The following is a 24,030-nucleotide window of genomic DNA, read 5'->3' as shown; positions in this document are numbered from 1 at the left end:
AGTAACAGTACAGAAGTTGCCACGAAGAAGATAGATCCCTACGGAGCAAAACAGGGCGAGAAAGAGTACAAGGTGACTAAGTTCAGCCATGACAAGGATATGTCACGGTGTCACCAAGCACGCCATCCCGATGACTGCCTTCATCTGCGGCCTGATGCTGCGGAAGCCGATACAGTAGCTGGCTCCTGAGCTGTCAGAGGACTCTGAGGAGTCCGAGGAGGTCACCGGTGGGGCCTTCTCCCTCACCTTCTCGGCCTCCTCCTACTTCACCGCCAGCTCACTCTCCCTTCGCAGGAGATCCTAGTCGATCTCCTCATCGTCATCGAAGATATCGATGATCTCGACAGGCATGGCCTCCCCGGCCAAAGGTCGGGCCGGAGCGGTGGGCAACCGCCTCCCCTTCAGAGATGGAAGCGGCATGGCCAACGACGCCTCTGCTGACGACCGAAATGGTTCGGCTCCCGAAGAAGCCGTCGAGATCATCGACATCTCCGAAGAGGATAAGGAAGAAGACGATGCCATACTCAAGTCAAGGTTAACTGCTCGCTTGTAGGGCTGTAGAGACTCCAACTGGGTAACCCCGGCTTTATACCCGGGCCACACGGCCACATAGGTCCGGAAGATGAAGTGAGATGAACACCTTCGTGTCCCCCCCCCATTGAACACCTGGGGGGTCGTGGCCATATCCGGGTTCCCTGCAACACGTGGCAGCGCTCCATGATGAATGCCTCGTTTTCTCGCACAGACGTCCCGTCACATTAATAACCCAAACCCCTTTCGGCGCGTGACAAGGTCGAGGGCACAAGACCATAAACGACCCCTTGCATTATCCAGTCAGAACGTGGCAATGGCACATCTTGTCCCACACGTAACCTCTACTCTAGTGACTAAGTGAACGCGTGGGATTCTCCAAACCCACACGTAACCTCTACTCTAGCGACCTCAAAGGACAGAGAATTGCCATCAGGCATCCTTGATACTATACCAGGCTGGGGTTGATTTTTCCTCTGCAACCTCTCCCCCCTCCGAAACATCGGGGCCCGAGAATGAGAGGGTACTGTTGGTGGGGGGAAATAAACCAGCCTGAGGAAAATGGTTGAAGATCACCATCCAGGTCCCTCCGAAGCCTTGATCTTCGGACCCTCTGTTAAAAGCTCGATCTCCGATGTCATTAGATCCCTTCATGGTACCCCTTCGTACCTACGAAGCCTTCCCTTGACTCCGCCGACTCAACCTCCCAAAGCCTCCCAAAACACGACCACCCAAAGCCTCGTTCCTCCGAAGCTTCGGCCTCCTGAAGCCCCGGCCTTCCGGGGTCCTACTTCCCAAAGCCTTCACCTCCCGGATCTATGCCTCCCGAGGCCCCCATCTCGGGCTACTCGGGACATCTTCCCGAAGGCAGTGGGTTGAGTTAGTGGGCCTTAGGAAAGATCTGCCGGAAGGGGAGCACCGGTCGTGCTTTTCCTGCAAGTAAGTGACCGGCATTAAAGGACTAGGCTAATGGACACCGCTCTGATACCCCGGCGTGATGGAGGCTATCCTGACACCCCTGACAGTGCAGCGTCGGGCCGGAATCAGCAACCGACTCACCCCGTTCAGCGAGGAGGCACCACGATAATTACCACGGTGGATATTTATCTCTCTGATAGGGTAGAAGATAGTTATCCGGGATAAGGCCCGGTAATTTGGTAAGATCCTGGATATTTTTACATTATGATAACTTGTACACCAAGCTATGCACGGCCCTATAAATATGAGGCCATGGTCCTGTGGAGAGGGGAGGGAGAACAATCAAGACAGCAAAAAAAAAGACAGAAAGGTGAAAACACATCAAGTCACGTTGTGATACTCCTCCTAGAGTGACACATTTTTCTACCATCAATATATCGTTGTGTTCCTTCCTCTTAAACTTCGTCTCCAAACTTGAATATCCTCCTTAGAAGAAACTCTCACTGTACTTGCTGGGGCAAGATGAACTCTTGCTCCAACAAAGAGAATACCCCAAAAAAATGTCATTAGAAGAATGTAACTCGAAATTGTTAATATTACCATGCTTTAGGATGAAGCACCGACACCCAAAAACTCTCAAACTTGAAACCTTCAGCTTCCTCCCAAAGCACAACTCATCAGAAGTCAAATTGAAGATCGAGCGAAAGAAAAACCTATTTGAGATGTAGCATGCTATGTTAATGGCCTCAGTCCAAAACTTTCTAGGAGTCCTATGCTCATTGAGCATCATCCTAGCCATCTCAACCAAAGTCCTATTCTTTTTCTCAACCATGCCATTTAGCCGAGGAATGCGTGGGGCAAAAAACGGATGCTCAATGTCATGATCAAGACAAAAGGCATCAAAGAGATAGTTCTTGAACTCGGTACCATTATCACTGCGAATTGCTTTTAATGCACTAGGAAGTTCCTTGAACAATCTTAAAGCTAAGCTCCGAAAGTGTAAGAATACTTCATCCTTGCTCATAAGAAACAAGACCCAAGAATAGTGAGAGAAATCATCAACAATGATAAGAACATATCACTTTCCACCCGCCGAACAAACCCGAGAAGGACCAACTCTGTCCATATGGAGAAGTTTTCTCGGTCGTTCAGTCATCACCAAATTGACTGGTCGGTGGGAGGCAACAACCATCTTTCCATGCCAACAAGTACCACAACATTGCTATCCCCTTGACCACCAACATAAAGGTCTTCGCTAGTGTTGTGTCATCTCCCCCAGCGGATTCAACTATTGCCTCGAAACTCATAATGAATTCCTTTAGATCTGACTCCTCATCAAACATCACCACCCTCGACATCTTGAAGCCCGAAGGCTATGGCTGGTTTTGTAAGCTAACAGAGAGTCGTGATTCTGGATTACCAATGCCTGACCTATGCCAAAGGTCTTGCACTAGTCGTACTATAAATGCTGACGAAGGAGTGATCACGTGTGTCTGCTTGCCCCCCGGCTGCAACCTATTGATTTATTCTTGTATTTTTTTTCTAGAGTTCTTCTGGCTTCGTCAGATCGATGGTGATACTCAGTGGCCTTCCAACTCACTGCCAAGCCATCCAGCGTACGCTTTTTCTATGCAATTTTTCTCTCCAATTCTTCAGCTTCTAGCCTGGCCACCCTTTCTTCCTCAGTTTCTTCTTCTTTGACTTCGTACTCTCCCAAGCTATTGAAGTCGTTAAGCTCTCCAACAAGATGTGGTTTCCCCCTTTCTTCTGCCGAAGCTTCGAAGTGGGCGTGAAGGTTAGCTTCTACCCTTTGTATTGCTGCATTTGCATCTTCCTGAAGAGTGTCTTCATGACGAGCTTTGCCATCGCCTGGGACCACCACATTCACACCATCCTGTCTCTGTTGGTTGCTGTTAGCTCTACCGGTCGAAGTATTGACCAGCTCTGACACCACCAAAGGGTGTGCTTCGGCCAAAGCCCCCACTAAAATCAGTTGCTCTGGCAATGTTGCTGATGTACCAAGTGGCTTCAGCTTCTTTTTGGGTAGCATGGCTTTGGAATGTTCGATCCCCATGATCGGTGCCAACTATTGGGAACTAGGGTTACCGAACACGAGGGGCCATTGGCTTCTCAAAGGTAATCGAAGGGTTTTTAACGTGACACGCGCTTATGGGAAACTGTGCAATATCATTAATGTCATTCGTCTTTCCAGTTGCAGTACTGGCCTATTTATAGCTCGTACTCAACCACTCCCAGTTATAATTTAATTCTTTATCCCTCTAACAGACACATTCTCGGCATTCGAGAGTATTTTAGTACAATACTAAGTGCATTAGCATATTTACTACTATACCCTCTACCATCCTCGGATTCCAGTGAACGCCGCCCCTTCGCCCGAGCTCCTAAAGGTCCATCACAGATGGGACCTTCGGCATACCTTCAGTTGGCTTCGTCGTGGCGTCACGAATTGGCCTTCGGTTGACCTCCGAAGGCCCACCAAAGGCTTCATCTGTGATGATAGCCTCGGCGCTTTCTTCGGGGATTTCCTCGAGGCGACATGGGCAGGCCTTCGGTCGGCCTCCGAAGGCCTGAGCCACTTGCCCGAAGGGTCCATTTGTCATCAAGTATTTTCTAAAATAACGCAATTGTATTCTTTGTTAGTAAATAGTGTTCATCAGAGGCCTTCGACTCACCATCCGAAGGGGGCATGTGAAACCATTCCCCAACAAAATGAAAACAGCAATATCATCATTAATCAGAAAATAGACATGTCATCATAGATATCGACATAATCAGTATTTAAATTACAATTTGTGCATATACAGAATGTAGAATTTCTTCTCAAATTTTCCTTGCTATTATTGTCATCAAAATTTTCTTTCAAAAAATATCAAAATGTTATAAGACAACAATATCTCTACTAAACTAGCTACAAAAAAGTCATCATATTTCTCAGGAGCATTCTCATCTTTTCACACTCAAAATAGACAATAAATCGTATGAAAAGCAGGACTACTAAAATGTCTGCTTCTCCAGCAAGCAAACTCTCAGAGTAGCCAGCTTCTCAGAAAAGCTCTTCAGAAAAAACATGTGCCTAGCTAAGGAAAACATCTTGACTGCATGCTTCCCCCATCATGTGTTATGGGTAATGATTTGATTTGTATACTATAGCTTTGGAATATATTTTTGATCATGTTGTTATTAATGTTATATTAAAAATATTTGATTATATCCACTAACAAGCTAACAAGTAGAATATCCTTGCCATTCCCCAATCATGCACTGACCCTCTGGAGAATTGTTTAATTATTAAAGGACCCTATTATAGGCTGTAGCTCCTAGTATTAGCTCAAATATATCACAAACCAACATAACTTGAGAGTTTTATGTTGTTCGGATGCATATGCTTTGGATTCGTCCATGTACTTATTGAATAAACCATCTATTCATCCTTGAGGATGGATGAACAATGTACGCCCTTCGTTTCACTGTATTTCTCCGTGCAACCGTCATGTGCACAAACCAAAGATGAACCAAGTTTGAGAAAAAGCTATTGATAAGTGACCAAATATGCCCTATTAAACAGTACGTACACTACAACAACTTAACCTCTTTTACCATAAAAATAGGGATTAAAAGTGAAAATAGTGCAACAAATGCTTGTCTTTTCTACATCTTCTGGGGTAGAGCTTATCTACTGAGCAAAGCCATAGCTTGACAAGTAGTGCCATATGCCATATGATCTCACATGGATAATGTATTCTAGATAGGTATCATAGTATATAAAACAGTTATGGACTTGTAGTACATACATCAGATAGTACAATTTTGTCAAAAAGCCAGTCATAAAATTATCACTTTTATCGGGAATTTAATGTACCTTTTTGTTCTTTGTCGGTAGATCTACTTCAGTAGACTATGTTTCTTTCCTATTCTTCCTTTTTAGAGACAATAGACTCTTTTTTCGATGATAATGGAAGTTGTATCGACTCTCATCGTTATATCAAGAGAATACAACCATATAAAAGTCCGTCTGCATCCTCTGTATAGCTAAGATGCACATAGCCACCTCGGTTAATTAAGAGAAAACTGAGTACAAAACCGCAAATACAGTGGACAAACTACCTAAACTAGGCCGAGAGCATCGCATCACCTAACCCATTACCTAGCTAAACCAGGCCAACAATGCCGAAGAACATACCAAGGCCAGACCTAAGCCGTCTGCCACCCAGAAACACAGGGGAGGAACTCCCAGTCAACGCCTCTAAGAAGTATATGATGCTAATGGTGTCGTCGTCCATCTAGATAACCGAAATTGGGTTTTCACCTAGAGAATACAGGGAAACACAACAGCACCACTTCCAAGGAGGGAACGGCACCTAAGGGGGTCATCGGTATCAAGAGGAAGCAGATCAGGGCTTTTTCCTGGTGCTCCCACACCAATAAGGATGAAAGGGGCCAAAACGCTGGAGGAGCTGAATCGGCCCAGGGATGCCGAAAATGGTTGTGAGTGCCACCTAGACCCATCACCGGAACCATTGTGTAATGTGACAATGTATTGGTGGTATATATGGATGCCAATCCCATCCACCATTGTCGCATGAAGCACATCGAGCTACATATCCACTTTATTCTTGAAAAGAACATCGTCGGTGATGTTCGTGTCTTTCATTTTCTGACAAACCCACAATTTGTCGATGTTATAACCAAAGGTCTTTCAATGTCGATCTTCGAAGACTTCTGTTCTAGCCTCTACATCGGCTCACATGATGAATCGACTGCAGCGAGGTGTTAGCAATCGTTGTTACCTCCCTTTACCAGTTCAACACGCCGATCATCCTCAACGGTCCTGAATGGTACTTCCTGGTCTTTTTGCTCAATTCTCTCAACTGTTAGCTCGGCTGAGTCTTAGTCAGATAGATCATGGGTGATTCCTTTGGATAGTGGCACATGAATAGGTCTAGGATGTTAGTCAGTTAACACACTCAGGTACATGTATTTATATGGTTCGTATATAGTGAATACAAGGTGTGTTGGATCCTCTTCTTCGTGTTCACTCGTTTCATGGTATCAATGACTGCTTGATCCTCGTCTCTTCTGGTGCCTCTCTCTCTCTCTCTCTCTCTCTCTCTCTCTCTCTCTCTCTCTCTCTCTCTCTCTCTCTCTCTCTCTCTCCTCACCATGAGCACCACATGTCAGCACCTTCCTCATTAACGGGTCTTGCGATTCAGTTGATCAACATCAAGACACATGTTCCCATCATGCTTTCGCGGCCGATCTCTATGAGGGCTCCTGCTGCATCCGGTGTCGATGCCTTTGTCCTGGTCACCTCAAATCATCGACTCTCGCCAAATAACACCACAACCTCGCACCCTGATGTCTCTATGCCACACAGTAACATTAGGATCAATGGTGGCCACGCTCATCACATTTCTCCATCAACATTTGGTGGTTCCTCCGTCCATGATTAGGATGCACTGAGCTCCTCTAGGTGCATCATCCGTAGTGGCTCCTAACCCATCGATAGATCTGGCGCCTCCACCTTCAACTAGCTCCTATCATCCAATGGTCACTCGTGGATGTGGCGGTATCCACATGCCTAACCAATGGTACGCACATCTGGCGGACACATCTACGATGTCACCAATCCCAGCTTCTGTGCACGCTGCCATTCACGACCCACACTGGTGCCCCACTAAGCAAGAAGAGTACGATGCTCTGCTCACCAATGACACATGATCGCTTGTACGTCATCCCCACAGCGTGCATGTCATCTCCAGCTAGTGGGTCTTTTAGCATAACCTCAAGCCGAATAGGTCACTTGAACGTATAAGGTGCGATGGGTGGTCTGCAGGTTGTCCTAATGTGTCAGTGTTGATTTCACCAAAACATTCTCTCCGGTGACGAAGCCTACATCCATTCAAACATTTCTCTCCATCATCACTTCACGTCAATGGGCCCGCTCACCAACTCGATGTGAAGAATGCATTCCTCCATGGGAAGCTCTCTGAGGTCGTTTACTGCCAACAACCTGCTGGTTTCGTCAATGTGACCCATCCCAATCATGTTTGTCTTCTCTCCAAATCCCTATACAGATTGAAGCTAGCACCTCAGGCATGGTACACTCATTTTCCAAAGTTTCTCCACTCGATTGGCTTCTCTGCAATGCGCTCGAACACATTGTTATTTGTCCTATGGCGGGGCACTTATCTCAGTTATCTACTATTATATGTCAATGACATTGCGCTCACCGCAAGCTCCAACTCTCTTCTTTGACACATCATTGCCCTCCTGCACACCGAGTTCACCATGAAGGACATGGGTCCGCTCAACTACTTCCTCCGGATCCAAGTGTAGCGCTCTCTCAATGGCTTCTTCCTTTCACAAGAGAAATACTTCAGCGAGCTCCTGGACCGCGCTAGCATGTCAAATTGCAAGGCTTCCAGTACACCGATTCATGTCAAACCAAAGTTGTCTTCCTCCTACGGTGACAAAGTGTCTATCTCTTCCTTCTACAGAAGCATTGATGGGGGTTTGCAGTACCAGACCGTGACATGCCTAGACATAGCATATGTTGTCCAACAAATATGCTTGCACATGCATGATTCGTGGGAAGGTCATATGGCCCTTGACAAGTGTATTCTGCAATACATCAAGGCACTACTACTTTTGGCCTTCATCTTCACCGCTCCTCTTCATTTGATCTAGTGGTTTATTCCGACGCAAACTAGGTCGGGTGCCCAGATACACGTCAGTCAACTTCAAGGTTCTGCATCTTCCTCGGCAATTTCCTTGTGTCCTGGCCATCTAAGCACCAGTCCACAGTGTCCCGATCGTTGTCACCAAGTGACGCTGGCTATGACAATTGCTGGATGAGCTACAGTGTCTCATGCCCAAAGCAACCATTGTGTACTGTGACAATGTATTGGCAGTATATATGGTTGCCATTCCGTCCACCACTATCACAAACCACAACAAGCTGGATATCCACTTCGTTCATAAAAAGGTCATCATCGGTGATGTTCGCGTCTTTCATTTTCTGACAAACCAACAATTTGCTGATGTTATAACCAAAGGTATTTTGATGTCGATCTTTGAAGACTTTCATTCTAGCCTGATGTTGATCTTTGAAGACTTTCGTTCCAGCCTCTGCATTGGCTCGCACAACGCATCGACTGTGGCGGGGTGTTAGCAATAGCTAATGGTTCCCTTTACCAGTTCAACGCGCCAATCGTTCTCAACAGTCCTCAAAGGCACTTCCGAGTCTTTCTGCTCGATTCTCTTGACTGTTAGCTAGGCTGAGTCTTAGTAAGATAGATCATGGCCGATTCCTTTGGATAGTGGCATATGTATAGGTCTAGGATGTTAGAGCATCACCAGCACATGCTCTACTTGAGCCCCTAAAGCTAAATTTGAGGGATTGGGCTCCGAAATCGGTCTCTAGCATATGTCATATCTCATCCCCTAAAAATAGGAGTCCCCTGACTCCCCGAGATCATCCCTCAAATGTAGGGGAGCGAGCTCATCCCCTATCCGACTACCTAGCCCTTCCCCGCGCCTGCTCCTGCGCGCTCGCCTCCCACGCATTGCCTCCTGTGCCCAAGTGATGACCCAGCAGCAGCGTGATTCAGAGGGAGAGAGGGAGGGGGAAGAGGCCAAGGAGCTTCACTTCGGCAAGGAGGAGCTCGTGGTGCGGTCAGCTCGGTCAGAGGGTGGCTGGAGAGGTGGGTCAATAGAGAGGGTTGAGCTCGGGTGGAGGCGACCGACCGTGGGGAAGAAGAAGGCGCGTCGGCGAGCTTCAGTTGGGCTTTGGCTTGAGGAGGGGGTAAGCAAGCTCCTAGCGCTGCCCTTCGGTGGATCCTAGTGGTAGTCGATGAGGTGGACGACAAGCTCAGCTTAGTGACGTGCTCTACGGTTGCTGTTGTGCTCTGCTCGATGGCAGCTCACTCGGCTCTGTGGTTGTGGCGCTCGATGCAGCCAAGAGAGAGAGCAGGAGGTGAGTGAGAGGGGGCGAGTGATGGAGAGAGCAAGGAGAGGAGCCAAGTTGAAGATAAGGTGGCTCTCGACTGAGCGAGGAGATGCTTGGCTACTGGCACATTTGGTATGGTCAAAAGCTTACTGCCTTGCTACGTTCATCTCCATTTTTTACAATGCAGTAATCGAACTTGTGAAGAATGGAAAATACGGATAATAATTTTGTGAACTACATTGTTAAAACAATACATAATAGATTATTACAGTTGTAAGAAACTATAATCCTCCATGATGTTGCCACATGTGCTCGACTAGATCATCTTGAAGCTGACTGTGAGTCTGCTTATTTCCAATGTGATGAATTTGAAGAAACTTATCCAGTTCAAGCGTATGAGCATGTGATGGTCTAACAATTTTGCTGACACCTTCGTAATGGAAGTCTTCATCTTCATCTCACTCATCTTCAATTATCATGTTGTACATGATGGCACAACCTATCACGATTTCTCATAGTGTGTCCTGATCCCATAATCTAGTTGGTCCACAAACAATGGCAAAACGAGCTTGGAGAACTCCAAAAGCTCGTTCGACATCCTTCCTTACTTCTTCTTGAGCTAGTGCGAATAAGTTTGCCTTATTTTCTTGTGGAGATTGTATTGTCTTCACAAATGTCGCACATGGAAGATATATATCATCCGTAAGGTAATACCTCATTGTATAATTATGACCATTGATAATATAATTTACTTTTAAGCTTGCCCTTCAGTTAGTCTTGCAAAGAGTGGGGAATGTTGAAAAACATTAATATCTTTGTGAGACACAAGTAAACCAAAAAATACATGTCAAATCCAAAGATCTTGTGAAGCAATGGCTTCTAGAATGATTGTGGGCTCATGCGCATGGCCACTATATTGACCTTGCTATGCTGCAGGATAATTTTTTCACTTCCAATGCATACAATCTATGCACCCTAGCATTCCCGGAAAACCTTTTGCCTCCTCAATTGCAAGTAATCTAGCAGTATCATTCTCATTTGGTGATCTTAAATACTCATCTCCAAATATTTCAACAATAGCTTTTACAAACATTTTCAGACTCTATAGTCATGCTTTCTCCAATCCCGAACATAATCATCTGTAGCATCCGCTGGTACTCCATCAAGATGTCCAACTGCATTTCTTCTTTGCATAAAATATTTATCATGGTCTTCTACTGTATATGCACTATGCGCAAAAATAGAGAACGCGCCATTCTAAACTTGTGTGGCAAAGAAGAATGAGTTGTGGTCAAGAGGATCAACAACAAAGCATGAACACAAATATATGAACTGATTACAAACCTGCGCCTGAAGACAGTTAGGCCGTAGGTAGGAGCATCTGAAAAGTAGTCTTGGGGTAGTCTCAAATGCCCTGCCTCTCTATTGCGATTAACTTCTTGATGCCCAGGCACAGAACCGCCATAGCGTGGTGCATTCAAAAGCTTATATTGATTGTGTGATATGTGTGTGGTAGTAATAATAAGTTCGCCATCATCATCTAACGACGATGAATCCAGGGTTTGTTGCATGAGGAAGCTGCGGCGACTCATTGTGATACGGTGGAGGACCACCAGGAAGAGCCAACATATAGAGGTTCGAAATATAGCTGTTGGAAAATTAGTGGTTGAGAATATAGCTATTCGGAAAATATCCGTTACAAAAATAACTGTTGAAAAAATAGTCATTACAAAAATAGTCATTAAAAATATATCTGTTACATAATTAGCCATTGAAAATATAGCCGTTACAATTCAAATATTTTATAAGATTTCAATGTAATATTGGAGAGTGAGAAATAGAGGCTGAAATTTAGAGGATCTAGTGGAGAGTGAATAAACATAAGAGAGAAATCTTTTAGGGAAGACATAGGAGATGAGTTTTAAGGGAGCGGCTGGATATGCTCTTAGTCACCTCATTCGTAAACACTCAGGTGTATTTATATGGGTCGCATATAGTGAATACAAGGTGTGTTGGATCCTCTTCTTCGTATTCACTACTTTCAAGGTTGATATAGAAAAAGTTGAAAGAGCCAAAAACACACCTGAATGCTTTATTTTTTGGAATTTGCTACCATTGAGACTTCGATCACAAGATTATTTTGGCATGCATCGATCAGATTCTCCTATTAGTTTGGTCCACCCTTCCTTCAGACTGTATATGACGTACTAATTATACATCTTCTCTCAAGTGAAAAAATAAAGAAAATATCTTTTCTGATCTCTAGGAAAAGACCCTCCAATACCGACAGCTTCTATTCTGTCCTAACCGGCCGCTGCAAAAACAAAATTATGCAAACGGAGAACGGGCAACAGCAGATACGTATCACCATGGACGTACTGTATCTACCAAAATTTAAAACCGGTCACATGAACCAGTTGTATTATTTAATCGGCTGGCCATCAGCGACACTATCTTCCATCGATCGATTGATTGATTTCAAACAAAACATGCGATCATTTTGAAAGCTAAGGCATCTCCAAGAGAGTCCTTAAATCTCACTTTTTCAGTGCTACAGTGTTTGCGGTCTACTGTAGCTACTACAGTAGAAAAATCAAAGATGCTGTAATAACGATAGGGGATGTTGTAATAGTATTTTAAGGATGAAAATTTGAAATAGCTGCTGGAGATAGTCTAAGTAGTCATCACAACGAATTGATTGCTCACAAAATAAACACTCAGCATTACAGCTGATTTCAAACAAAACATGCGATCATCTTGAGAGCTAAGTAGGCATCACAACGAATTGATTGCTCACAAAATAAACACTTAGCATTAGAGCTGATGAGGATGGGACAGTATAATACAAATGGAATCAAAACTAGGCTGTAGCTCAGCAAGGCAAAAAATGCAGTATTTTGACATCCTTTCAGTCGCAGTCCGGTCTCCAGCGACATTTCTCAATCTACCTGTCAATATCAATTCTACTTAAAAAAGAGGGGAACAGAGTATATATCGTAAACCCCAATCCGTTATAGAAGGGTTGTAAAATGCATGAAAGATCAATGTTGTCATGCTAATTAGATGTCGCTTCTTCTGTACCGCGCCTTCAAAACGTCAATGGCTCAATGGACTTACGATACACCAATGTTGAGTCTAGCAATCATATGTTGGCCACAAAATCATAACCACACATTGGTCCATGATTCGAGAATCTATGTTTCCAGTGAATCAACCATATCAATGTCAACCGGGCCGTCTTTCACCACTGTACTTGAACCCCCAACACGTCGATAGAAAAGCACATAAGCTGCAGATGTCCTGATCTCATCCTCATTAACAGACGAAACATGACTATCATCAAAATGATACCAGTTGTCCTCTTCTACTAACTGCATGTGCGTACAAGTGCACGTCTAAGAACATAAACAAATGCAAAATTGACATGCAGAATATATATATCAAAAACTAAGTACAAGTACCTTCGCATACGCAGAGTAGTGGCCACCACCAAGGCCACCATAATGATTGATCACTGCATAGAGTTCATACATGGGGCGCTGATCACTAGTTGATGTCTGCTTCACATACTTGCTCATATTGAGATCATGGATCGGAAAATTCACAAAAGTATCAAGCTTGTTCTTCATATACCGGCTGTATGAAAACCTTTTCAAGTGAACTACCAATATCTCAGGCAACCTCCACAAGTCCAGTTTCTTGCTAGCTTGCCTGTGTTCCTTGCAACCAGGACAGTACCTGTTTAGATTGGCAGGACATCAGTACAGGCCACCAGATTAAAGAAAAGGCTTGTTTCAAATGAGAACAATATGCAAAGCTATTTCAATTAACAAAGAACATGGGAATCGTACTAACCACATATCATCAGGGCCCAGAGGTTCCTCTTTCAGAAAAGCATCCAAACATGAAAAGAAGTTGATTGCTTCTTGTCGTGTTTTCTTTGACAGAAAACCATGCTTGAAGACATCAGGGAGTTCATCCATATAATCAATGTTGTATATTTCATGCTCTCTATCAGACCAGTCCATCGATAACCTCATAACTAACCCCAAAACACGATTAGAATCTGTGTTTATAGCATTTCTCGTAATACCTTTGTCATCAGTCAATGAAAGTTGAAATGGCAAAAGCTCATCATCAGCTGCTTTTTCATTTGCATCTGATGTGGAGAGACCCTCCTCACAGGAGTTACCATTATCAGTCAGTACCATACCATCCAGACGTGGACCATAGCCATTCAACTTGACTACAGACTCATCAGAACCGTGTACTTTTGCTCGTACAAAAGGAGCCAGAACAGCAGAGACAGCCGCATAAATATCAGATTTCCTTGTGGAGTCAATAGGAATACAAGTCACAAGAGGGCTCCCAATGAGCTTCCGGCTAATGTTAAACTGGGTTTCCGCACCAAATCTGGGAGATTAACAAAAACATTACCATACATAAGCATAAATTCGGAAAGTAATTCCACAAAAACGAACAGACAAAATTAAAGAGCAAAAACAAGCATCAAAGAACATGGGAACATGAAACAAGGAATGAGTTCTCGAAGTGTCTGGTGCTTCTTCGAGGCCTGTAACTAAAATCCATCACTGTGTTGCTGAACCACAGTACAATTTCAATAAACCACCCATAGTAATGACTAATGATAAACCGCGGTAGAAAATAGTTACTGAGATGAACAGATAAAAGAATTGACTTCTGCATGTTTGGTACTGGCGTCATAATTTATGTTCTATATATGCAGGTGAATAATGACCTCACCTGTCCCCCTTACGATGCAGGATCTCTAACCTCAAAAGTTTTTCATGACCAACAGGAAGCTTATATGCAACAAGTAGATCTTCATCTTTTATATTATAAAGTGTCTCCAAAGGATTCGTTAGGTAGCGATAAATCCGGTGCTCGTATACCTGAAGAATATGAATAATATTTATTCAGTTTTTTTGTCTGTAAAAGGTAGGCTTTTAGAATGACTGCACAAGAAAGGTAAATATTGACTCTTACCTCTGCAAGTAACAGTGTTTCAGAACTCTTTAAGCAGCATACATCAGTCAGGGCTTTAGCAAGGTCTTTGCAAGTTCCATTTTTTTGTATCGTCACAGTGTAAGGCATGGGAAGAGCATCCCCAGTACCACTAAACACAGTTACAGTCATCATTCGAGTAACTGTTGAGGGCAGTGGTAATGACAAGTACATGAATGGGTCAAAGGTAACAGAGATTTTGTTACAAACCGGACACACCAATGTGGACTTGTATTGTCCCTGCAGCATCAACCAAAGAATTGATGGTTACAGCACAGAACACAAAGAGCTGAATTATCGCAAGTTAACAAACAATCAATGTATATAAAACAAAGAAATCAGAGAAAGAGTAATTATGTAACAATTAAAGTCAAGCAAAATGCAAGATAACAGAATTTATTCGGTTCACTCTTACTGTATATTCGATCCTTAAAACATTTTCCAGAAAACAGAGAGATTTCTATGTTCATGCAATCTATTGAGTACATAATCAATCTCAGTATCTTAGCCGAATTTAGTTCAGCCCATCAACCAAGCTTCCTAGCAGCGCGGACAATCACATCAAGAACTAATGCAATGTCAAGGTCAAGTGGAGCCTTTGCTTCCACTCCCGCAACACCAATCAGCCCTCGCAGCCAACAAAATCAATGCAGGCAGCAAAGTCCCCATTGTGTCTGCCTTCTTATTTGTGAGTAACTGACCAACTACACGTATACACCGATAAACAAGCTGCAGAACAAGATCCGGAACCATCACACTGGACATAAATGGCTTCACGCTGCCAAGATGTAGGAGGTCAAGCAAAGCCACGGTGGTAGGTGATAGAAAGAGGCAGATTGGCACAGGGTATGGTGAGGGTAGGAGGAAGAAGGATCATGTCTGTGTTTTCAGATTGCTAAAACGGGAAAGAGAAATTAAGAATGGTGTTTCCTGATAATTTTCACCTTTAGAGTGGCTATTTCATGGATGCTAATCCTGGGGTGTTCCAGGAAATTTCACTCTTTGGAATGGCATTTTTTGTGAATATTTCATAGATCTTTAATATGCTTTCTTGTTAGACAAAACAAAAACTTCCTGTAAGTAGAAATTTAAATCATTCGAATTCCGAAATCATTGACCAACTAGATCAAGATTTTTTTTTCAAATTTGGATAAATAACAGGCTTTTAGTGTTATTTTTCCAATATAAAATAACTTTTATTGTGTCATACTTGCAGAGATTTACAGAGTTCTTTCCCACCTATATATGTTGCCTATACCAAAAGGAATGGTAGCATCTTATAAGAAAAACTTTTTTTCTAGCCATTTGCCAATCAATGCAATAATATTCTCTCTTATAATGTCACATAATCCTGCCTCTCGCTTTTCCACTTTTCCTAGTGCATCCCGACATTTGAACTTTTCCACTTTTGTCCCAAAGCAATTGCTGTTTTCTTTTTCTTGATATTCTGGTACTTTTCTCGACTTTTTCAAATTTTCTGTATTTTTCTTGATGGTCAAATGACCTAGGCATGGCAAAAGAGAAATGTGCACTGATGGAAAGTGGGAAAAGAGTGAATAACTCTTGACTGGAAGAAGAGAGATTAGGGTTGCAACGAGTGGCAAAATGGAATTTTTCTTGTACAAAAATTAGCACAAAGATTGATTCAGTTTGTAGTAGAACATTATCCACAAAGTCCAAATACGAAAATGAATTATTGAATGCCATGTTGGGAGATTTAATTACCTGGAACTTATCTACAATTATTGAGTCATTTCGTGCTTTGTGGTAACTCCAGCATTCTTCAGCAAATTCTTCATCTGGACGGCCATCGGCATCCTTTGCTTCAATATATGGTTTCTTTTTCACACGGTTGAGATCTTCATGCAGACCATCCAACAGAAAAGCAAGTAGCTCCTGTAGGAAAGTGAGGGTAATACCGAAATAAGAGCAGAAGAATATCAAATGAAATAAGTGCAAACAAAAACTTTAAAATCCACATAAAAATAGCAAACTTATGCAAATGCATTCAGGTACAATAACCGCTAAAAGAGACAATTTACTGACATGCTGGAAAGAATTATATATGATGCCTAAAACGCAAAGTGAAGTTGCAAAGGGCGTCTCCAAAAATGAACATGCTATGACACTATCAACAGAATTACACAAAGTGAAGTATCACGATCTGAAAGACATGACATGGGGAAGATGATGTAACAGGCACAGAGTTGACAACCCTGGTAAAGAAGGGATGCCAAAGTGATACATGTTAGGAATAGCAACAAAATAGAACTAATACATTCAAAATCTGTCTCTTCAAAGCCGTCGTAGAGTGAAACCTTGGTAGTCCTGTCAAATCAAGCCAAAGAAGTGCAAAACAAAGCACAGGAGTAGAGTCATGATGATGACAACAAATGAATACCCTTGGTCAAGAATCACAACAAAGCGACGACGAGTAGCAAGACAACAAATGAAATTGTCACTAAAGCTACGAAATGACTAAGATGACAAAAGAATACCTGAGATCAAGAATTGCAAACAAAGTAATGACAAGTATGAAGTTGTCACTAAAACTACGGAAAGAACTAGATGGCACAATTGCATCAATAAGGACAGGAAAGGATTAGCCAAACAAAGACGAATATTTAGCTAACCACAAAAGAAAATGACTAATTAACTAAGGAATATGTGGACTTGCATGGCATAGACGAACTCAAAGCAAGACTAGGACTTGGATGGACGCAACGGAAGACAAGGACTAAAGCTAGAAACAAAGGAAGCTAGCAGAGTAGCAACCATGGACCACGGACAACAAGCCATCTCGCAAGAACATAAGCACACAGCAGCTCACAAAACATCGAATACCTTCCCTAATCCCAACTCATAACTAGCTTGCAAAGGCTCACAATGAGAGCAGCAAAGCAGCAGCTAGAAGAGCAAGCAAAGAAGTAGAGAATCACGAATCATGAAGCTGAAGCCGCTGGCATAATCCTTCCTTCTAGCATTTTTCACTCGACCAAATCTATTGGGCAGCCAGACTGTGTGACCCTCCCCTGCATTAGACCCAAAGGAATAGGACTATAGCCTTTGGAGTCCCAGCCGACGCTTGCATTGTCCCCTTCCACCCAACAGTGGTCCACCAAGATCTGTCAAATCTCCTACATCTCCGGGAACTGGATCCAGTCGTCGGGCAGCGCAATCAACCGCTTCACCACCAAATCCTGATGGTCTCGTCAGCGACCGAAAGACGACGTTGCCACGGGAGGAGTCGTAGCAGCCGAGGCAAAGCTTCTCCATCAGCACAAATTCGGCCGGTGGGGTACATGGATGTGCCGTGCTCGCTGGCTAGAGAGGTGGATCGAACGTGGCTTGGGCAGTGGCGGCAGAGGGAGCACCACGGTGGCCTACCACAATGGCGAAGAGAGGCGGATGGAACCAGAGACGAACATGGTGGGAGGCGCAAGTCGACTATAGGCAAGCGAGTCTAGTGACAGGACAAGCAATCAGACGGGAGACTGTCAGGTCCAGGTAGAGTGAACGGATGAGCAGGTGGATCGACGGCGCTGCCTCGGTCTTGAAGAGGCGGCGGATCCGACGGGTTGGAACGCCGGGCGGAGGACCGAGGGAGGCAGCGGGATACAGCGGGAGGAGGTGCGGGCGAGGGAGGCAACGAAAGCGACACGACCAAGGGGAGCATGCGAAAGCACCGAGCTAGCCGACGAGTAGCAAGGCCGGCCAACTGTTTGGGTGGGTGGAAGCCGACCGACTTAATTGAGGCGGCGGCGGCGGGTGAACTAGATCGGGACGAGTTGCGGCGTCCAAAAAAAGAAAACTTAGCTATGATACCATGTTAGGAATAACAACTTGTATTCAATGGGGGCCCCATAAGGGCAATATATAGAGTACATGAGAGAAACCATAAGACTAGGAGATTATCATAATACCCTTGACTATTATACCCTTAACAATACAAACTATGTACGTCATCAAGGAAGGCCAGAGAGAAAAATATGAAAGGCAAGGAGATAGAAAGAAAATAGGCAGTGGAGGAGGAAGAGGAGAATTAGAGAGAACTAAAACTTGGTCTTTTTTTCAAGAGAATTTAAACTTAAGATGGTCAGTTTTTCAGAAAGAGATGATGCCAAGTGATGGGAAATATGCATAAAAGCAGTCTTGTATTTATAGCCAAAAGGACATATATCCATAATAAGCATATGAAAACATTAAACGTGGATGAACTTTGTTCAATAGTAGCCATCATGCATCAGTATTTCAGAACTGCGTAAAATGTAGTAGGCTAGTACCAAAGATATCTGATATCTACGACATAGTGCATTATGCTAGCTAGGAAGAAATACGACACACACCAACCTGAGAATCATGCTGATTATATCCACTAAATTGTGGAGCGAAACGAGAAAGCTTTGATTTAAATGCACGTGGAGCAACAGAAGTTTGACCAGCCGACCAAAGTTTTCTCAGTAACTCTCCAAATGCAATTGCAAGTTCACCCTGTATAAAATATTAAGTCCTAAAATATCAGCAACATCATCACAAATGTTAGATTTCTTTAGTAACTTCAGTATACGAATTAACTCATACCTGCAGCCCAAGTGGATTTTCTGTGTTTATTTCTGTAGTGTAGTCCCCCAGAAAGTACTCCACCAGTGGAGGTGTATGAACCAAGGATTGTATGGCACTGTTCATGAAGCATGTATTACCCAAATTATTTAACCCACTCAATCCATGGATGTCTTCTTTCGTACCATTGTTGAAACTACTATAACCCTCTTCTGTATCTCTTAGTAACGGATTGAAGCTATTATCTTGCAAAAAACTGGAACCAATTCCAAATGAATAACCATTTGAAAAGGTGGGCCCTCCAGCAATTGAAAATGATGACGTGGAAGGTTCTAATGGAATTAATGCTAATTCATTGTTTGTGGATCTTGTACTAAAATCTGAACAGCTATCATCTGCCTTTACCTCCAAGAGGATCTGCAAATGCAAGCACAAGGAGCAATTACATTTAGATAATCCACAACCAGAAATTATCTAGGCCGTAACAAACTTGCCACCAAAAAGGGCAAGTACACATATTCGGAAAGCCACAAGCATTGGTACTACAAATAGAACAGATAGTGAGCATCCAGCCCAGAACACAAGCTCATTCATGTCCAGCACAATAAAAAACTTAGATGGATACTATATCACAAGTAGACAGAAGTAAAACAAAAACACTCAAAAGCAGATTTATGTAATAAAAACTAAAAGAGCTAACTTGATTCACTCAAATCCTAACCGCAAGATGGTTTGGGAAAGCAAATATAAAGTGACATAACAAAATAAGAAAGATTTAAGTACAAAAGATACCGTGGAAGAGAAAGATCCGAGGCAACAGTAATGGCAAAAGACAGCAACCATCTCGCTTATGATTTTAAAGGGAACTCAAAGTTTTCAGTCCAAAAAAAGTAAAGGTACATAGCATAATACCTCCTGGTCCATAAAAAGTTGAGCTTCTTCCAGTGTCTCCTCGAGATTAGTCAACTTTTTGCTCTTCTCCTTGTTGAAATAATCCCATATGTTGATCTGAACCATTAAAGCAAAACGGGGCAAAATCAGGAAACATGAGCCATACTACGCATAGAAGGCATCAATATATCAGATATAATAGATGATAATACTTATACCTTAGACTGCTCCACTGACATAAGTGAGCAAACCATCCTGTAGAGCTCATGAACTTTGGCCTGAAAACATAAAAAACAGATGTTAACAAAATGAATCAATTGCAGAAGAAAAAGGTTATTAAGCATGGTCCTCATTTGGAAGCGCAAGTTTTTACCAACAATGCTAAGACAAGTAGAAATTTAAATGACCTATTACTCCAAACACTTAACAATTTGGATAGATGATCATTAAACTAACTGCTGAGCCACCATCCACATTAGTCTGATGCAATTCCATATCCTATTTGAGACATTTTTCTCCTTCACACACGGCCAACCAAAAAGTATCGACATCCCAAAATAGAGCCTGAGCAGACGAAAGCAGATGATACCAAAATACACAACAAATAACCGATTTGCTACCGAAAATGTGAGTATCCAGCTTTGTGATTCACTTTAACCTTAACTCACTTTTTACTGGCTGTGTATCATAAATTGAAAATGAATCAGAGAAGCTTCATTTGCATTGTGGATGGACAGCCACATATAGAGCACTCTATCAAAGACAAGAAAGTAGTGCCACTTCACCTTTCTACTTATTCTGATAATCTTTTCAGAACTGTCTCTTTCATCAATCAGTTTTAGAGAGAGGGGATAGACATCAACTAGGTAAGACTTGGAAGCTGGATTATCAAGAATAACTTTTCTAGGGAGTTCTGGTCCACCTTTATACCTGCAAGTATTCAAAAGGAAGGCACTATAAGAAAAAGAGTTGCATGCCACGTAGCATGGTTTTTTATTTTATTTAGGAGCTGGTATGGGGGTGTTTATAGGGAACTCTCTGAAAGATTAGCCAGTGAAATTGAAGAAAATATACTGGACATTAAGGCTCACTGCAGATCTAGCAAAACCATAAACTCATAATATGACATATAAACAAAGAGAACTCTGATAAAATCAAACAAAAGACCATCTTCTGCTGCTAAGTGCAGTTAATGGAATTGGAACTACCAAAAATAAGCCAAAAGTGTAAAACACGTATAACATAACAATATAACATACCATTCATATAGCCTCCGCCAAACTTCATGGGGCACCAAAGTGTAGTCCTGCCCCTCTCTCAAGGTTCTTTGAAGCTGTGGCTCTTCATTACTGCTGATTGTTTCCTCCAAAACAAGCTTCGAGTTATCAATCTCTCCAGGTCTATTCGTAGCTTCAAGAAGCTTCTCGGTGCCATTTTCCACATCACTAATCAACCCCACATAACGTTGCCAGTTCATCCACCAGCTGCCACATTTACATACAGTGTAATTTAATAACCACAATGTGAAACTTCAAATGTGCAACAAAAAAAGGTGGATGGTTTAAATATTTCAACTTCTAAAAGAAATGCCAACTCTTTGATGCACTAAAGATATGGCATTTACAGGCAACCTATCATGTAGGACCTGTATACTGAATTGTTTTGGACAATGCAGTTATATAAATCATGATGAACATAAAATTGCAAGACTTTTAAAGCGAGTAATGGATTCTTCATAGTCCAATGTAAGCATCTGTAGAATTCACAAGACCTCGTCATACTTCATTTAGAGAGTGTATGTTGCCTGTACAATTTATCTATGCAAGTGGATCAATTTATATATGCAAGTGTACATCACCAAACAAGGATCTAAGCGTAAATTATGTGATCAGAGAAGTATCTGGGTCAGCAGTTAACAATTTCAAATGCGATTCTAGGAACCCATTATATTCAACGTCCCAAATAGCAGCAAGCGCGTGGCATGCGGGTATTGCTATTGCAGAATGTGGCCTTGAAAGCAAACTAGTAAGCAGTTTAACAAATGAAAAGTACAATAGATAGGAATTTACGTCTGCAATACAAATGATAAAGTGAAGAAGACAAGTATAGAATTGAGTTTCAAATGTATAATGTAGTGTTTCATAAAAGAACATAATACTAGTAGTTCAATCTTTGCAAGTTTAAACTTTCAAAGGCCGGGACGATGACACATAAAAGAATACAGGATTTTTCAGGCCATGATAAATGCTGGTTTTACATTTCAAGGCCTGCTTAACCACAAAATTCTACCACTATGCGCATAACTTAGCATAGACCTACCCCTGCCTTCTGCGCTACTCAACCCATTAGGGGCGGGCCTTGGATTCAAAAAGGAGGGACAAGAGCATGCTCCTAAGTCCTAACTCACAGAATAAGTTAAAAAATGACAAAAGTACTGGTACTGTTTCGCTTGGGCCCAAAGGATCCCCCTTACCCTACATTTGTCGAGTCATTTGGCTACTACAAAGGTCGTACCAGAAATACATAGAACAGTGAACATATTCACAACCTACATTCCTCCTTAAAGAGGCGCTACATTGCTGGGAATCAACTTCAAATTGGCATAGAGTGGTCAGAACTAAAACATTCCATGTGCCTTTGACAGGAAGCAAACACTAAAAACATACAACCAATGCACAAAAGTTGAGGACGAATTACTAAACAAGTTAAATCCACCCCCAACAAAAATTGCAGAATCAGACATAGCACCACCTAAATCAGCAGGTGAGTCGTTGATTTATGTTTTCCACCACCATAAATATAATCTTTCCAACTATTACAATTGGTCAAAATACGATTAGGTTTGAAAGAAGGAAATGTCCAAATAATAAGCTCTCCCCTCTATATATCATGATCACCAATCCAACCATTCTGTCCAATCAGCTCACAAAAGACCGAGCCTAGGCCCCCCACCTAAATTTACTGTTCCCAACACCAAATAATTGTTGTCCAAATCACCAACTACAATCGCGCAAACCACCCAGATTTCGGGAACGACAGAAAATAAATCAAGTACTGGCTCGGTATTTAGATAATCGCTGCACTGCCCCTAACATCACCTGCCCAAGCACTCCTAGATTCAACCACGCGCCTGCGTCACGCACGAATGGTACACCTCGGATCCCGCGGTCCAAATCCAAACCCTAAATGCCCCCCTCGCCCCCTCTGTGAGATCCACGGGGGCACGACCACCGCACCAGCGGCCGGAACGGTGAACCGATTCCGCACGCAAAAGCACACAACAATTAATTAACAAGAAATGAGAAAACCGCAGGGTGGGTGAATCGGCAGGCATGGCACCGACCTCTGGTCGACGAGGTATCGGAGATCGCCGTCCTTGACATTCTCCTCGGCCTCCCGCATGAGCGCGGACACGGTCTCCCGCTCCTCCTCCGCCGTGCACGGCAGGCAGCTCGCCGCCGCGAGGAACCCCTCGGCGCTCGGGATCGTCATCCCGCCCCGCCGCCCCGATCCGACCCCGCGCCCGATCGAATCCGACCACAGCGAGACGCTGAATCGAATGGATGCTTAGGGCTTCGTTTGCTTTTGCAGCTGGGGCGTTTCAATTCGGAGGAGGAAGAAGCGAAGCGGAGCGGAGGGAAGGGAAGGGGAGGGAACGGAGAAGCCGAGACAGGAACTAGGAGTAGAAAAAAATATTTAGAAATTGTCAAATTGCGCGCTGTAATAATAGGCGAGGCGACGAGCCTGACTTGGAAAGCCCTGTCCTTTCTCGTGTCACTGACATGTGGCGACGGGTCTCCGATGGCCCACGTGTCGGTGTGACGGGTGTGGGTTTGTGTTCGGGTTCCCCGCACGATTGTTCTGGACACCGCGCGGAGGCAGATGCAGAGTCCAGGCCCCAGGTGGCTGTCTCTGACGAGTGGGCCCACGCGGAACCCACAGGTCAGGTGAGTAGCTGGCGTGTATTGGAGGCGAAGAATGCCGAGCGGGTTGCCGTGCAGGCGTTGCGTGCGTATCCGACATGCGAGGATGGGAAGTAAATGAGACAGAGTGGGACCCGGCCGTCAGTGTAAATGGTGTAGCTGTCCCGCCCGAGTTGTGGCTGTGGGAGCGCCAGACACTGCATAAAACGAGGG

At 43.4% G+C, this 24,030-nt stretch overlaps 1 protein-coding gene across 1 annotated transcript; it reads right to left on the bottom strand.

Annotated features, from left to right (window-relative positions):
- Window positions 1-12,203: 12,203 nt before the first annotated feature.
- Window positions 12,204-23,594, bottom strand: LOC133902961 (ubiquitin carboxyl-terminal hydrolase 9-like). The gene is made up of 13 exons (XM_062344290.1): window positions 23,238-23,594; window positions 21,154-21,378; window positions 20,680-20,824; window positions 20,113-20,172; window positions 19,916-20,011; window positions 19,025-19,420; window positions 18,794-18,934; window positions 16,169-16,339; window positions 14,426-14,683; window positions 14,183-14,331; window positions 13,274-13,831; window positions 12,880-13,156; window positions 12,204-12,789 (listed from the first exon to the last, which is right to left on the bottom strand). Exons 1-13 carry the CDS (start codon window positions 23,384-23,386, stop codon window positions 12,613-12,615), a joined length of 2,802 nt encoding a protein of 933 aa, XP_062200274.1. The 5' UTR covers window positions 23,387-23,594; the 3' UTR covers window positions 12,204-12,612.
- Between the last annotated feature and the right edge of the window lie 436 nt (window positions 23,595-24,030).

The sequence above is a fragment of the Phragmites australis genome, chromosome 21 (genome assembly GCF_958298935.1).
Source record: "Phragmites australis chromosome 21, lpPhrAust1.1, whole genome shotgun sequence".
In the NCBI taxonomy this organism is placed as follows: domain Eukaryota; kingdom Viridiplantae; phylum Streptophyta; class Magnoliopsida; order Poales; family Poaceae; genus Phragmites; species Phragmites australis.
The sequence above is the reverse complement of the archived record's forward strand: the minus strand, read 5'-3'. Positions and strand labels throughout refer to the sequence as shown.